Source organism: Pseudophryne corroboree, chromosome 2 (genome assembly GCF_028390025.1).
Source record: "Pseudophryne corroboree isolate aPseCor3 chromosome 2, aPseCor3.hap2, whole genome shotgun sequence".
NCBI classification, from domain to species: domain Eukaryota; kingdom Metazoa; phylum Chordata; class Amphibia; order Anura; family Myobatrachidae; genus Pseudophryne; species Pseudophryne corroboree.
This window is the reverse complement of record NC_086445.1, coordinates 267,234,035-267,250,304: the sequence shown is the minus strand read 5'-3', so window position 1 is coordinate 267,250,304 and position 16,270 is coordinate 267,234,035. Positions and strand designations below refer to the sequence as shown.

General features: G+C 46.6%; 1 protein-coding gene across 1 annotated transcript in view; it reads left to right on the top strand.

Moving 5' to 3' along the window:
- RB1 (RB transcriptional corepressor 1) overlaps positions 1 to 16,270 on the top strand; it is a 593,146-nt gene that overhangs the window by 82,626 nt on the left and 494,250 nt on the right. The window contains exon 5 of the mRNA XM_063952790.1: positions 16,087 to 16,125. Within this exon, the coding sequence (XP_063808860.1) occupies positions 16,087 to 16,125 (39 nt within the window). The remainder of the gene's footprint in view (positions 1 to 16,086; positions 16,126 to 16,270) is intronic.

Sequence of the window (16,270 nt, the reverse complement as noted above, 5' to 3'; positions counted from 1 at the left end):
AAGGGCTAGTGGGGTCCTGTCCTCTATCAGAGCATTCCCTGTGTGTGTGCTGTGTGTCGGTACGTTTGTGTCGACATGTATGAGGAGGAAAATGATGTGGAGGCGGAGCAAATTGCCTGTAATAGTGATGTCACCCCCTAGGGGGTCGACACCTGAGTGGGTGAACTGTTGAAAGGAATTACGTGACAGTGTCAGCTCTTTACAAAAGACAGTGGTTGACATGAGACAGCCGGCTACTAAGCTTGTGCCTGTCCAGACGTCTCATAGGCCGTCAGGGGCTCTAAAGCGCCCGTTACCTCAGATGGCAGATACAGACGCCGACATGGATACTGACTCCAGTGTCGACGGTGAAGAGACAAATGTGACTTCCAGTAGGGTCACACGTTACATGATTGAGGCAATGAAAAATGTTTTACACATTTCTGATAATACGAGTACCACCAAAAGGGGTATTATGTTCGGTGAGGAAAAACTACCTGTAGTTTTCCTGAATCTGAGAAATTAAATGAGGTGTGTGATGAAGCGTGGGTTTCCCCCGATAAAAACTGATAATTTCTAAAAAGTTATTGGCATTATATCCTTTCCCGCCAGAGGTTAGGGTGTGTTGGGAAACACCCCCTAGGGTGGATAAAGCGCTCACACGCTTGTCAAAACAAGGGCTCTACCCTCTCCTGAGATGGCCGCCCTTAAGGATCCTGCTGATAGAAAGCAGGAGGGTATCCTAAAATGTATTTACACACATACTGGTGTTATACTGCGACCAGCAATCGCCTCAGCCTGGATGTGCAGTGCTGGGTTGGCGTGGTCGGATTCCCTGACTGAAAATATTGATACCCTAGATAGGGACAGTATATTATTGCCTATAGAGCTTTTGAAAGATGCATTTCTATATATGCGTGATGCACAGCGGAATATTTGCCGACTGGCATCAAGAGTAAGTGCGTTGTCCATTTCTGCCAGAAGAGGGTTATGGACACGACAGTGGTCAGGTGATGCGGATTCCAAACGGCATATGGAAGTATTGCCTTATAGAGGGGAGGAGTTATTTGGGGTCGGTCTTTCAGACCTGGTGGCCACGGCAACAGCTGGGAAATCCACGTTTTTACCCCAGGTCGCCTCTCAACATAAGGGCAAGCGGGCAAAAGGTTCCTCATTTCTGCCCCGTGACAGAGGGAGAGGAAAAAGGCTGCAGAAATCAGCCAGTTCCCAGGAACAGAAGCCCTCTCCCGCCTCTGCCAAGCCCTCAGCATGACGCTGGGGCTTTACAAGCGGACTCAGGCATGGTGGGGGCCCGTCTCAAGAATTTCAGCGCGCAGTGGGCTCACTCGCAAGTAGACCCCTGGATCCTTCAGGTGGTATCTCAGGGGTACAAATTGGAATTCGAGACGTCTCCCCCTCGCCGTTTCCTAAAGTCGGCTTTACCGACGTCTCCCTCCGACAGGGAGGCAGTTTTGGAAGCCATTCACAAGCTGTATTCCCAGCAGGTGATAATCAAGGTACCCCTCCTGCAACAGGGAAAGGGGTATTATTCCACACTGTTGTGGTACCGAAGCCGGACGGCTCGGTGAGACCGATTTTAAATCTAAAATCTTTGAACACTTACATACAGAAGTTCAAATTCAAGATGGAGTCACTCAGAGCAGTGATTGCGAACCTGGAAGAAGGGGACTACATGGTGTCTCTGGACATCAAGGATGCTTACCTTCATGTCCCAATTTACCCTTCTCACCAAGGGTACCTCAGGTTTGTGGTACAGAACTGTCACTATCAGTTTCAGACGCTGCCGTTTGGATGGTCCACGGCACCCCGGGTCTTTACCAAGGTAATGGCCGAAATGATGATACTCCTTCGAAGGAAGGGAGTTTTAGTTATCCCTTACTTGGACGATCTCCTGATAAGGGTAAGATCCAGAGAACAGTTGGAGGTCGGTGTAGCACTATCTCAGGTAGTGTTGCGGCAGCACGGTTGGATTCTCAATATTCCAAAATCGCAGCTGGTTCCGACGACTCGTCTTCTGTTCCTAGGGATGATCCTGGACACAGTCCAGAAAAAGGTGTTTCTCCCGGAGGAGAAAGCCAGGGAGTTATCCGAGCTAGTCAGGAACCTCCTAAAACCGAGCCAAGTCTCAGTGCATCAATGCACAAGGGTTCTGGGAACAATGGTGGCTTCCTACGAAGCAATCCCATTCGGCAGATTCCACGCAAGAACTTTCCAGTGGGACCTGCTGGACAAATGGTCCGGGTCGCATCTTCAGATGCATCAGCGGATAACCCTGTCACCAAGGACAAGGGTGTCCCTCCTGTGGTGGTTGCAGAGTGCTCATCTTCTAGAGGGCCGCAGATTCGGCATTCAGGACTGGGTCCTGGTGACCACGGATGCCAGCCTGCGAGGCTGGGGAGCAGTCACACAGGGAAGTAATTTCCAGGGCTTATGGTCAAGCCTGGAGACATCACTTCACATAAATATCCTGAAGCTAAGGGCCATTTACAATGCTCTAAGCTTAGCAAGACCTCTGCTTCAAGGTGTTGATCCAGTCGGACAACATCACGGCAGTCGCCCACGTAAACAGACAGGGTGGCACAAGAAGCAGGAGGGCAATGGCAGAAGCTGCAAGGATTCTTCGCTGGGCGGAAAATCATGTGATAGCACTGTCAGCAGTATTCATTCCGGGAGTGGACAACTGGGAAGCAGACTTCCTCAGCAGACACGACCTCCACCCGGGAGAGTGGGGACTTCACCCAGAAGTCTTCCACATGATTATAAACCGTTGGGAAAAACTCGACAGGTATTGCGCCAGGTCAAGGGACCCTCAGGCAATAGCTGTAGACGCTCTGATAACACCGTGGGTGTACCAGTCAGTGTATGTGTTCCCTCCTCTGCCTCTCATACCCAAGGTACTGAGAATTATAAGATGGAGAGGAGTAAGCACTATATTCGTGGCTCCGGATTGGCCAATAAGGACTTGGTAACCGGAACTTCAAGAGATGCTCACGGAGGATCCGTGGCCTCTACCTCTAAGAAGGGACCTGCTCCAGCAAGGACCCTGTCTGTTCCAAGACTTACCGCGGCTGCGTTTGACGGCATGGCGGTTGAACGCCGGATCCTGAAGGAAAAAAGGCATTCCGGATGAAGTCATCCCTATCCTGATCAAAGCCAGGAAGGATGTAACCGCAAAACATTATCACCGCATTGGGCGAAAATATGTTGCGTGGTGCGAGGCCAGTAAGGCCCGACGGAGGAATTTCAACTGGGTCGATTCCTACATTTCCTGCAAACAGGAGTGTCTATGGGCCTGAAATTGGGGTCCATTAAGGTTCAAATTTCGGCCCTGTCAATTTTCTTCCAAAAAGAACTAGCTTCAGTCCCTGAAGTTCAGACGTTTGTAAAAGGGGTACTGCATATACAGCCTCCTTTTGTGCCTCCAGTGGCACCTTGGGATCTCAATGTAGTTTTTGGGTTCCAAAAGTCACATTGGTTTGAACCACTTAAATCTGTGGAGTTAAAATATCTCACATGGAAAGTGGTCATGCTGTTGGCCCTGGCCTGGGCCAGGCGCGTGTCAGAATTGGCGGCTTTATCCTGTAAAAGCCCTTATCTGATTGTCCATTCGGACAGGGCGGAATTGAGGACTCGTTTCACCTGAACCAACCTATTGTGGTGCCTGCGGTTACTAGGGACTTGGAGGACTCCAAGTTGCTAGACGTTGTCAGGGCCCTGAAAATATATGTTTCCAGGACGGCTGGAGTCAGAAAATCTGACTCGCTGTTTATCCTGTATGCACCCAACAAGCTGGGTGCTCCTGCTTCTAAGCAGACTATTGCTCGTTGGATTTGTAGTACAATTCAGCTTGCACATTCTGTGGCAGGCCTGCCACAGCCAAAAATCTGTAAATGCCCACTCCACAAGGAAGGTGAGCTCATCTTGGGCGGCTGCCCGAGGGGTCTCGGCTTTACAACTTTGCCGAGCAGCTACTTGGTCAGGAGCAAATACGTTTGTCAAATTCTACAAATTTGATACCCTGGCTGAGGAGGACCTGGAGTTCTCTCATTTGGTGCTGCAGAGTCATCCGCACTCTCCCGCCCGTTTGGGAGCTTTGGTATAATCCCCATGGTCCTTACGGAGTCCCCAGCATCCACTAGGACGTCAGAGAAAATAAGAATTTACTTACCGATAATTCTATTTCTCGTAGTCCGTAGTGGATGCTGGGCGCCCATCCCAAGTGCGGATTGTCTGCAATACTTGTACATAGTTATTGTTACCAAAAATCGGGTTATTGCTGTAGTGAGCCATCTTTTCTAGAGGCTCCTCTGTTATCATGCTGTTAACTGGGTTTAGATCACAAGTTATACGGTGTGATTGGTGTGGCTGGTATGAGTCTTACCCGGGATTCAAAATCCTTCCTTATTGTGTACGCTCGTCCGGGCACAGTATCCTAACTGAGGCTTGGAGGAGGGTCATAGGGGGAGGAGCCAGTGCACACCAGGTAGTCCTAAAGCTTTACTTTTGTGCCCAGTCTCCTGCGGAGCCGCTATTCCCCATGGTCCTTACGGAGTCCCCAGCATCCACTACGGACTACGAGAAATAGAATTATCGGTAAGTAAATTCTTATTTTTAATGGAAAAGGTTGTGCGAAAAGACGCTCGATTAATGCCAAATCACATCACGGCATGGCATGAAGGGCTGTTAATATGCAGGGAGGCTAGATGTAAGAGGGCACATCTGTGGTAGCTGGATGCGCTAAATACTCAGGTACAGTATGCTAATATAATAATAAAGCGTATAATATGCAGTAAATCAGATAAACACAACACAGATCTAGACAGTGAGTTGTAAATTTCAGACAAGAAATAAGGGGGGTACACACGGAGCGATGTTCAGCTAATTTCTAAGCAGTCTGACTAGATTGCTTAGAAATTAGCTGAACATCGCTTCGTGTGTAGGGGTGCCGGCGACAGCGATGCGTGGTCCCGCGCGTCACAATTGCCAGTGCTAAATTGGCCTCCATGCAGGCACAATCTAGCAGGTCGCTCATTTCACCGCTGGGTGATATGAGCGGCCCCTATATCCCCTCCCCCTCGCTCAGCACATCGCGCTGTGCTGGGCAGGGGGCGAGGTGTGTGCTGAGCGGTCTGTGCTAGACCGCGCAGCACACATCTCTGGGGGAAATCTCCCCATCAGTCCGGCTCTATAGGCAATGTTTGTAGCTCTTTTGGTAATGTCTGTGCAATGTGAATGGATTAGATCATGCGCTGTTCTGTTCAGCTTCTCTGTCAGCCAGGACCCCATGCAGCAACAGGCAGCCTCGCTTACCTGCTGTATGCCACTGACGGCTATTCTGCACACTCCTGCACGTTTGCACAGACCTCCCCACCCCGGGCTGGCTCTGTTCACCACGTGACCCTCTCCCATAGTGAAAACAACAAAACATTAACAGATCATGCGGCTGCTGAGCAGCCTTGTTAGGCCACCAGCTGTGGCACCCAGGGAGCTGTGGCTCAGTTTGGGACGAGTCGGGGTGACGTAGGTTAAGAATAATTTTTTTTGGTTCTAGAAAGAATCAAATCTATCTTATCCGTCATTGGGTCCATGTATTCCTCTAGAGAGCTATTAACATTTACTCATTGCCACTTGAATTTGTCCTATCTTGTCTGCAATTTACAGCACATTGTATAGATTTACTTTTTGTGTTTATGATTTACAGCATATAGAGGCCTATATATCAATTTGCAGAATATCCCCCTAAAACACCCGGTTTCAGGTGGTTGCCGGAAATAATAATCCCTTGAATGAATGTACAGGGGACCGCAGCCCCCATGGAACCCTATGGAGGCTGCTACCTAGCTAAATTTACCAAACTCGGGATTGTGATGCATCCTGGAGCGTAATCCTGGTAGCTAATGATATCTGAAGAGGACTTTAGCCATTGTAGCCTATAGGCTGCGGAATGCAAGAGTTACCAGCAGAGGGGTACAGAGGATCCAATCCCGGCACTCGCCCCTTGTGCATGTGTGGTCAGCAGACGATGCATGCACAGTAGTGCTCATGGCTAATGCCATCCCTTCACTTCTTACACAACACAGATCGACTGTCGAGATACCGGCGGTCATGTGACCGATGCCGGAATCCTGACACCACTCGGGAGACGGGCGTCTGTAGAACAACAGCTGACATCCCAAAGGTAAGTACTGGGAGCACTAATAGGGTTAACCCTCGCCGCCACCCCCGGAGGGTTAGGGTATGAGAGGGGGTTAATATACTTACCCCCTCCGACGTGGGGATCTTCCATGTTGGGATGCCGGCGTCTGCCATCTGACCGCCGGCATCCCATCCAGCGATATCTCATACTGAACCCCATTCTGGCTGTCATTAGCGAATAGTGGTCTATGACCCGGTAATTAATATGCCCCATAAACACCTTAAATAAGTGGAGGATTTGTTCAGTATGTTATTGCTTCCGCAGTCATTTTGTTCACTTAACAAAGGAAACTAAAATGCTATCTAAATGTGAAATCATCAGTAGAGATGCAGTATGCGACAGGCATGTGTTTCCCTATTTGTTGTTGTTGTTACCATTGATAATATAACGCTAACCTATATTATACAGCACTGTACAAGGGACTGTTTTATTCACAATAGTCCTTGTCCAGTGGGGATGATAATATCATTTCTCATACGTCCTAGAGGATGCTGGGGTCACATCAAGAACCATGGGCTATAGACTGGATCCGGAGGAGACATGGGCACTTTAAGACTTTCAAAGGGGTGTGAACTGGCTCCTCCCTTTTTGCCCCTCCTCCAGACTCCAGTTTAGAATCCGTGCCCAGTGAGACTGGATGCACTCTGAGGAGCTCTACTGAGTTTCTCTGAAAATACTTTTTATGTTAGGTTTTTTATTTTCAGGGAGAACTGCTGGCAACAGTCTCCCTGCTTCGTGGGACTTAGGGGAGAGAAGTCAGACCCACTTCTGTGAGTTTCAAGGCTCTGCTTCTTTGGCTACAGGACTCCATTAGCTCCTGAGGGTTTGATCACTAGGTACGCCTAGGGGCTCATTCCCAGAGCCGGCCGTCACTGACCTTGCAGAGCCAGAAGTCAGAAGACAGGCGAGTAGAAGAAAATAAGACTTCAGTGACGGCTTTGAGGTACCGCACAGCGATCGCGCTGCGCGCCATGCTCCCACACACAGCGTCACTACAGGGTGCAGGTCACGCGGGGGGCGCGCCCTGGGCAGCATATCTAACCTCCATAACTGACTGGCAAGAGTGGACATAGTGCCAGGGCACTGTCCGGACCCCTGCCAGTATAAAGATTTATTTAAAAAGAGCGGGTCTGAAGCGCGCCATTACGGGGGCGGAGATTAGCCCTCACAACACACAGCCCGGCGCCATTTTCTCTTCACAGAGACGCTGGTCCTTCCTCACACTGCTGCAAGTATCAGGGTGAAAAACGGGGGGGGGGACACACAGCTATTTTGGTGCATTATTGATAAATTATAAAAGCGCTGCAGGTCTGGGGCATTTCTGTGGTGTTTCATACCGGGTTGGGCTCTGGGGTGTGAGCTGGCAATAACTCCCTCTGTGTCCCTCTGACAGGCTTTACTGTGGGTCTGTCCCCTTTAGGCCAGTGTGTCTGCGTGTGTTGGGTGTACGTGTGTCGACATGTCTGAGGCAGAGGGCTCTTCCCAGGAGGAGACTATGTCAGGGACACAAACTGCTGTGGGAGTGACCCTGTCGGCACCACCGACACCTGACTGGGTGAATGCTTTGAATGCTCTGAATGCTAATGTGGCTCTGATAAATAAGAGATTGGATAAATCTGAGTCTCAGAACCAGGCATGGAAGAAATCCGTAGAGGATGTGTTGTTACAAGTCCAGACCCCCTTGGGGTCGCAAAAACGTTCATCTACCCATCTGGCAGACACAGATATCGACACGGACACTGACTCAAGTGTCGACTATAGTGATGCCAGATTAGATCCCAAACTGGCAAAGAGCATTCAGTACATGATTGTGGCAATAAAAGACGTATTACATATCACTGAGGACCCTGCTGTTCCTGATACTAGGGTCTGTATGTATAAAGGAAAAAAACTGAGGTAATGTTTTCTCCATCTCATGAACTGAACACGCTTTGTGAAAAGGTTTGGGAAAATCCTGACAAAAAGTTTCAGATTCCCAAAAGGATTCCAGTGGCATATCTGTTTCCCTCTGGGGATAGGGAAAAATGGCAGTCACCCCCCCCCATTGTGGACAAAGCTCTATCTCGGCTGTCCAAGAAGGTGGCTCTTCCGTCCCCTGACACGGCAGCCCTAAAGGATCCTGCGGGTCGTAGGCAGGAAAATCCATTGAAATCCATTTATGTCACCACGGGTACGCTACTCAGACCACCAATTGCATCTGCATGGGTGAGTAGCGCTATCGAAAAATGGGCAGATAACTTGTCATCTGAAATAGAGACCCTAGATAGGGATAGCATTCTTTTGACACTAGGGTATATCAGGGATGCTGCAGTCTACCTAAAGGAAGCTGCGAGGGATATTGGCCTCTTGGGATCAAGGGCCAATGCCATGGCAGTCTCAGCTAGGAGAGCATTGTGGATTCATCAATGGAATGCTGATGCTGACTCTAAGAAAGCTATGGAGTCTCTACCGTATAAAGGTGGTGTATTGTTTGGTGACAGCCTCGCTGATTTGGTATCTACGGCTACCGCGGGTAAGTAATCAGTTTTACCTTATGTGCCTGCACCACAAAAGAAAGCACACCACTATCAGATGCAGTCCTTTCGGCCCAATAAATATAGAAAGGGCCGAGGGTCTTCCTTCCTTGCTACTAGAGGAAAGGGAAAAGGTAAACGATCACCGGCCGTGGCCGGTTCCCAGGAGCAGAAGTCCTCCCCGGCTTCTGCCAAGTCCACCGCATGACGCTGGGGCTCCTCTGCGGGAGTCCGCACCTGTGGGGGCACGTCTCAAGCTCTTCAGTCAGTTCTGGGCTCATTCGGCCCTGGACCCATGGGTTTTAGAAATAGTGTCCCAGGGGTACAAACTGTAGTTTCAAGACCCCTCACCGATTTTTCAAATCTGCCTTACTAGCTTCTCTTCCGGATTGGGAGGTGGTATGCGCCGCAGTACAAAAATTGTGTCACAATCAAGTCATTGTCAGGGTTCCCCCATCGCAACAGGGAGAAGGCTTTTACTCGAGCCTGTTCATAGTCCCGAAGCCAGACTGCTCAGTGAGACCAATCCTGAATCTCAAATCCCTAAATTTCTACCTAAAAAAAAATTCAAATTCAAGATGGAATCTCTCCGGGCAGTGATCTCCAGTCTGGAGGAGGGGGATTTTATGGTGTCAGTAGACATAAAGGATGCCTACTTACATGTTCCCATTTATTCTCCACATCAGGCTTACCTGAGGTTTGCAGTTCAGGATTGTCCTTACCAATTTCAGACGTTGCCGTTTGGTCTGTCCACGGCTCCGAGGCTTTTCACCAAAGTAATGGCCGAAATTATGGTTCTCCTGCGCAAGCAAGGAGTCACAATTATCCCGTACTTGGACGATCTCCTGATAAAGGCGAGATCCAAGGACCAATTACTGCAGAACATTACGCTCTCCCTGACAATTCTGCAGCAACATGGTTGGCTCCTAAACTTGCCAAAATCACAGTTTGTTCTGACGAGACGGCTGTGGTTTTTGGGAATGATTCTGGACACAGAATTACAGAGTTTTTCTTCCAGTACACAATGTGCTGGAAATTCAGAACCTGGTCAAACAAATTCTGAAACCAGCAAAAGTATCGATCCATCAATGCACTCGGTTGCTGGGGAAGATGGTGGCGGCCTACGAGGCCATTCAGTTTGGCAGATTCCATGCCAAAGTGCTTCAGTGGGGCCTGTTGGACAAGTGGTCCGGGTCCTATCTGCACATGCACCGAAGGATAATCCTGTCTTCCAAGACCAGAATCTCACTCCTGTGGTGGCTGCACAGCTCTCACCTCCTAAAGGGACACAGGTTTGGCATCCAGGACTGGATCTTAGTGACCACGGATGCGAGTCTCCGAGGCTGGGGAGCAGTCACACAGGGGGAAAGCTTCCAGGGAAGATGGTCAAGCCAGGAAATTTGTCTACACATAAACGTTCTGGAGCTAAGGGCCATTTACAACGGCCGTCTGCAAGCTGAACATCATCTTCGCAATCGGCCCGTCTTGATTCAGTCGGACAACATAACAGCAGTAGCGTACATAAACCGCCAGGGCGAAACAAAGAGCAAAGCGGCAATGGCAGAGGCCACAAAGGTTCTCCGCTGGGCGGAAAGGCATACAAGCGCTCTGTCAACGATCTTCATTCCAGGAGTGGACAACTGGGAAGCAGACTTCCTCGGCAGACACGACCTCCATCCAGGAGAGTGGGGTCTTCATTAAGAGGTCTTTGCAGAAGTGACAAGTCTTTGGGGAATTCCTCAAATAGACATGATGGCGTCTCGCCTCAACAAGAAACTTCAGAGAGATTGTTCCAGGTCGAGAGACCCTCAAGCAATAGCAGTGGACGCCCTAGTGACACCGTGGGTGTTTCAGTTGGTGTACGTGTTTCCTCCGCTTCCACTCGTTCTAAAAGTGATAAAGATCATAAGAAGAACAAAGGTTCAAGCGATCCTCATTGTTCCAGACTGGCTAAGGAGGGCTTAGTATCCAGATCTTCAGGAATTACTTATAGGAGATCCCTGGCCTCTTCCTCTGAGGGAGGATCTGTTACAGCAGGGGCCGTGCGTGTTCCAAGACTTACCGCAACTTTGTTTGACAGCTTGGAGGTTGAACGCTGGATCCTAGCCCGAAAGGGTTTTCCCAAGGAAGTCATCCCCACTCTTATTCAGGCCAGGAAAGGAGTAACGTCTAAACATTACCACCGTATTTGGAGAAAATACGTGTCTTGGTGTGAATCCAAGAAGGCTCCTACGGAAGAATTTCAGTTAGGACGTTTTCTCCATTTTCTACAAGCCGGTGTGGATGCGGGCCTAAAGTTGGGCTCCATTAAAGTACAAATTTCAGCCTTATCTGTTTTCTTCCAAAAACAATTGGCCTCCCTTCCAGAAGTTCAGACTTTTGTGAAAGGCGTGTTGCACATCCAACCTCCCTTTGTACCCCCTGTGGCACCGTGGGAGCTCAACGTGGTGTTGCAATTCCTTCAATCTCATTGGTTTGAACCTCTACAGAAGGTAGAATTGAAATTCCTCACTTGGAAAGTGGTCAACGGATGTCTGAATTAACGGTTTTGTCTCACAAGAGCCCTTATTTGATCTTCCATGAAGATAGAGCAGAGTTGAGGACTCGTCAGCAATTTCTGCCGAAAGTGGTTTCTTCGTTCCACTTGAACCAACCTATTGTGGTGCCAGTGGCTACTGACACCTTGCTGGAATCGAAGTTTCTCGATGTAGTCAGAGCTTTGAAAATGTCTGTGGCCAGAACGGCTCAGTTTAGGAAAATGGAGGCTCTGTTTGTCCTGTATGCTCACAACAAGATTGGGGCTCCTGCTTCCAAGCAGACTATTGCGCGCTGGATCTGTAATACGATTCAGCAGGCTCATTCTACGGCTGGATTGCCATTTCCGAAATCGGTGAAGGCCCATTCTACCAGAAAGGTGGGCTCGTCTCGGCATTACAACTTTACCGAGCAGCTACTTGGTCGGGTTCAAACACCTTTGCGCAGTTCTACAAGTTTGATTATCTGGCTGATGAGGACCTCATGTTTGGTCAATCGGTGCTGCACTCTCCCACCCGTTTTAGAGCTTTGGTATAAACCCCATGGTTCTTGATGTGACCCCAGCATCCTCTAGGACGTAAGAGAAAATAGGATTTTAATACCTACCGGTAATTCTTTTTCTCTTAGTCCGTAGAGGATGCTGGGCGCCCGTCCCAGTGCGTACTGCATCTGCAGTTTTTTGTTACCTTTCTAACACAAGTTGTGTTACGTTTAGTCAGCCAGTTGCTGACGTTGTTCATGCCGTCACTTTGCGTTATGTTAAATGCCATGTTGTACGGCGTGCTTGAGGTGTGAGCTGGTATGTATCTCACCTTAGTTTAACAATAAATCCTTTTCCTCGAAATGTCTGTCTCCCTGGGCACAGTTCCTATAACTGGAGTCTGGAGGAGGGGCATAGAGGGAGGAGCCAGTTCACACCGCTTTGAAAGTCTTAAAAAGCCCATGTCTCCTGCGGATCCCGTCTATACCCCATGGTTCTTGATGTGACCCCAGCATCCTCTACGGACTAAGAGAAAAGGATTTACTGGTAGGTATTAAAATCCTATTTTCACTGCTATAGGCCTGTGAACTCACACATCCATACTCACCCACTCATTGCCACTGTGATTCAACATACACACTTCCACGGGGTCCATATACACTACAGATCAGTGATGTAGGAAGGCAGAAAACTGTTTTGAAAAAAATATTTCTTGTTTAGTTGGTGAAACATGCTGCATGGATGTAGTGTTACTGTTTCATTTTCTGTTTTGTTACTGACCCCTTGTGGTGGTGTTTCTTCTTAACAGTTCAGCATGCTGGAAGGTTTCTTATAGCATTTCTGGAATCCATAAATTCACATAATATAATATAGTGATGAAACCCTTGTTATCCATTGCTCTGTTCTCCATGTTTATACACAAAGTGAACCCCTTTTGAATTGTTTTCCTTCCTGCTCTTTTCTGGCGCATTCTACTTGTAAAGATAAAACTAGTGATTGTAAAAAGCTTTTATTGCTCTAGATGAATTTAAGCCTTACAATTTAATACTTATTGAGGAATCTGGGAAACAAGTGAGAATTTTTAGAAGGTTGATTCAGGATGTTGTGAAAAACTCACTGCATGCGTTTTTGGATTGAATGCCCTTGTCACAGACGACACACACTCTCTGATCTAGCCAACTGGGCTTTACTGCAAACACCTGCTGAGACCACCTTCTGCCTAGGAAGCCTGCACATCCTAAAGCAGTGGTTTCCGAACTCTGGGGCAGATGTATTAACCTTGAGAAGGCATAAGTGATAAACCAGTGATATGTGCAAGGTGATAAACGCACCAGCCAATCAGCTCCAATATGTAAATTAACAGTTAGGAGCCAATTGGTTGATGCGTTTATCACCTTGCACATATCACTGGTTTATCACTTCCTTATGCCTTCTCCAGGTTAATACATCTGGCCCTCTGGGCCTAATTCAGGTTTTTGAGCAAAGCAAAAAAGCATACAACTGGATAAAACCATGTGCACTGCAGGAGGGGCAGATATAACATGTGCAGAGAGTTAGATTTGGGTGGGGTGTGTTCAAACTGAAATCTAAATTGCTGTGTAGAAATAAAGCAGCCAGTATTTACCCTGCACAGAAACAATATAATCCACCCAAATCTAGCTCTTTGCACAAGGTACATCTGACCCACCTGCAGTATACATGGTTTTACCCAGTTGTGTGCGTTTTTGCTTTGCTCACAAACCTGAATCAGACCCACTGTTCTCAGGTCACCCTAACGGTCCAGGCTTAAACATAAGAAACTGTTAATAAATAATCTCTATGATTAAGCACAGGTGAATGAATTAGTGCATCAGTAATTTTGATTTATCCATCTGTGCTTAGCCATGGTTATCCTTTAAAACCTGATTTGTCTGTTCATGCATAAATCTCTTATTGTATATATTGTGCTACATATCCCGATCTAAACAAATATATGTTGTGTACCCCTTCCGTGGGCTTTAGTCTGCCTAGAATTTTGATCCCAGTGTTTTCTTTTTTTTCTTTTCTTTACCACTTTGTGCCTTGTCTCTGGAAACTTCTATAAAAACTGAAAGTTTAAAGCAACAACCCTCTGTCAGGGAGGTATTCAATGAACTGCGTGATTTACCCTGCAGCTAATTGACTATGCCATGCGGGGATAAGCTGTTCAGTTAACTAGCCTTTTCCCCACACAGTAAACAAGGGGATAATGCACAGAAACTTGCTGATTCTGCGTAAACAGAATATAATGGGTTTTCCTGCATGTTAAAATGTAGCATTTTAACAATGATATTTCCTCGCTGCCCAGTAAATGCCACGGCTAATTAAATTCCTTCTTAGTGCGGTAACCAAATGGGCGCGTTAATTTGCAGCTGCTAATAGACTCACCCAGGGCTATCCTATATTCAGTACCTGTCTGATCCTTTCCGACAGGTCACTATTCAATGAGCTGGCCAAATCCGACTGTCGGATTTGGGCGCTACCGACAGCTGTTGTTCACCCGTCCATGCCGCTCCCCACTGCTCAGCCGTCCACAGCCGCTCCCCACTGCTCAGCCGTCTACAGCCGCTCCCTGCTCAGCCGACCACGCCGTTCCCCGCTCGTCTCCACACATGATCCTGTCCCCGCTAACCTGTTCCCTGTCTCATCTCTCCGGTTCCGACATTGAGAAAATTCTGATTGACCTTAAGAATGCCAAATTGATTTCTCAAAAATATTTAAAATGCCCGCTCTAATATATATTGTAAATGCCTGCACCTCTTATTACCATATCCCATGAATGTGCGCTATACATCGCAAAACACTGCATCCCATAAGAGAAAACAATACATCCACACATTATCTGAGTTCCAAAGCTCATTGATGTATATATTTGTTATTAAAAAGGATATGGATTCAATATATATTACAAAGTACAGTATACCTATAGTTACATGATTACAACTCACACAGTAAGCAGTTAAAACATACAATGACATACAGTTACATACAGTTTCAGTTACATGCCAGCGATACAATACCATTATCCTTAAGTTATATAAATTTGTCTTTCCATATCACTCTCTCTCTCTGTGTAATCTAATGCTGGGACTCCATCTTCCTCTGAGACCTTACAGCAACTCTGAGACCAAAACAGGAACTACCTTTCTGTGTGATCAGCAAAATGTGTTATCTAGTTTCTGGGGGAGGGGTTCATGATGAGTCACCAGTCCCTTTGTATATGCTGAACAGGTTCAGCCTTGGGGACGTCCAAAGGGGCTGGCCTGAGTTTCCTGTCCACCACCTGTTTGGAATATCTATTGTTCTAATAAAAGTGATTTTAGCTTTTATACATTTAATCATAATTCCGTGTTGCAATGTCCTACAACTTAATAACAAGTATCAAATGATCCACACATTAATCTGGTCGTTTTAATAGTAAACATGACAGATCTATCTTGTTTCGTTCAAATAATACACATTCATGACATTAATTCATTAGATAATTTTAAATCATCATGATGTCTGGCGCTTGATATTATAATTATGTACTGTATGAAATAAGTGTCGAATCCATCTCTGTGGCATGTCCGTGTAAATGCGTGTGTTACCATATATTGTTGTGCTCGCTGCGCATATTTGCAAGTATAGCTACTTAAATGTGTGTAGTTTGTATGTTCTCTTTATGTAATATTTTTTTTTTACTTCGACAACCGTGTCGGAACCGGGACCAAAACCTGTCCGATTTGGTTGCGGAACACGTTTCATCCGCGGCTAATCCAACAATCCATGTGGTTTCCGACAAGTTGAATAGGCCGGAACCCTTTCCGACCTAAATCTGTCGGAAGCTGATAAGACGGCAGCTTCAGACACTTATTGAATATACCTGTTAGTCTGCAAATTCCTGATAACACATAGGTACGTGGCTTTTCATAGATGCTATGTGTTTGTGCGAAAATGGGTAATTTTTCGCACAGAAAAATTGGGCTATTATTGGATAGACTATCATTACCATTTTATTGCAATAAAAGCCATGTATTTCTGTGCGAAAATTAATGCGACTAATAGGATTTAACTCCTTACAGTACCTTGAGGACTGTTTGGAAACCACCGTCATAAAAGATGAAACCCTTTTTTACATGTATTTTTGTATACTTTTGTAGTATTTTGTACTTCACAATAACATACATACATACATACATACTGTACATGATTTTTTTTAGCAGTGAATACATTTTTTTTTTTTTCAAGGTGAAAAGTTTAGAAAGGTACACGTTTGCAAACTGACTTTTTTTTACGTGATAATTTTGTGTTTGTAATATATTGTTGATATATTGTTTCCTTTTTTTTTTTCTCCATTTAAGGACCTTTGACAACATATTTATGGAGCTGCCAAATATCCAGTAAGTCTGTTGTAACAACATACTAATACTAAACTCATTTTGTTCTAAATCCCATTGGATGTATCTTTTCCAACTTGATGCATATGTTTTGAATTGTAATTTGAAGCATCTTCTATGTTTTGTTCTGTATTCCCCTTTTCTGTAT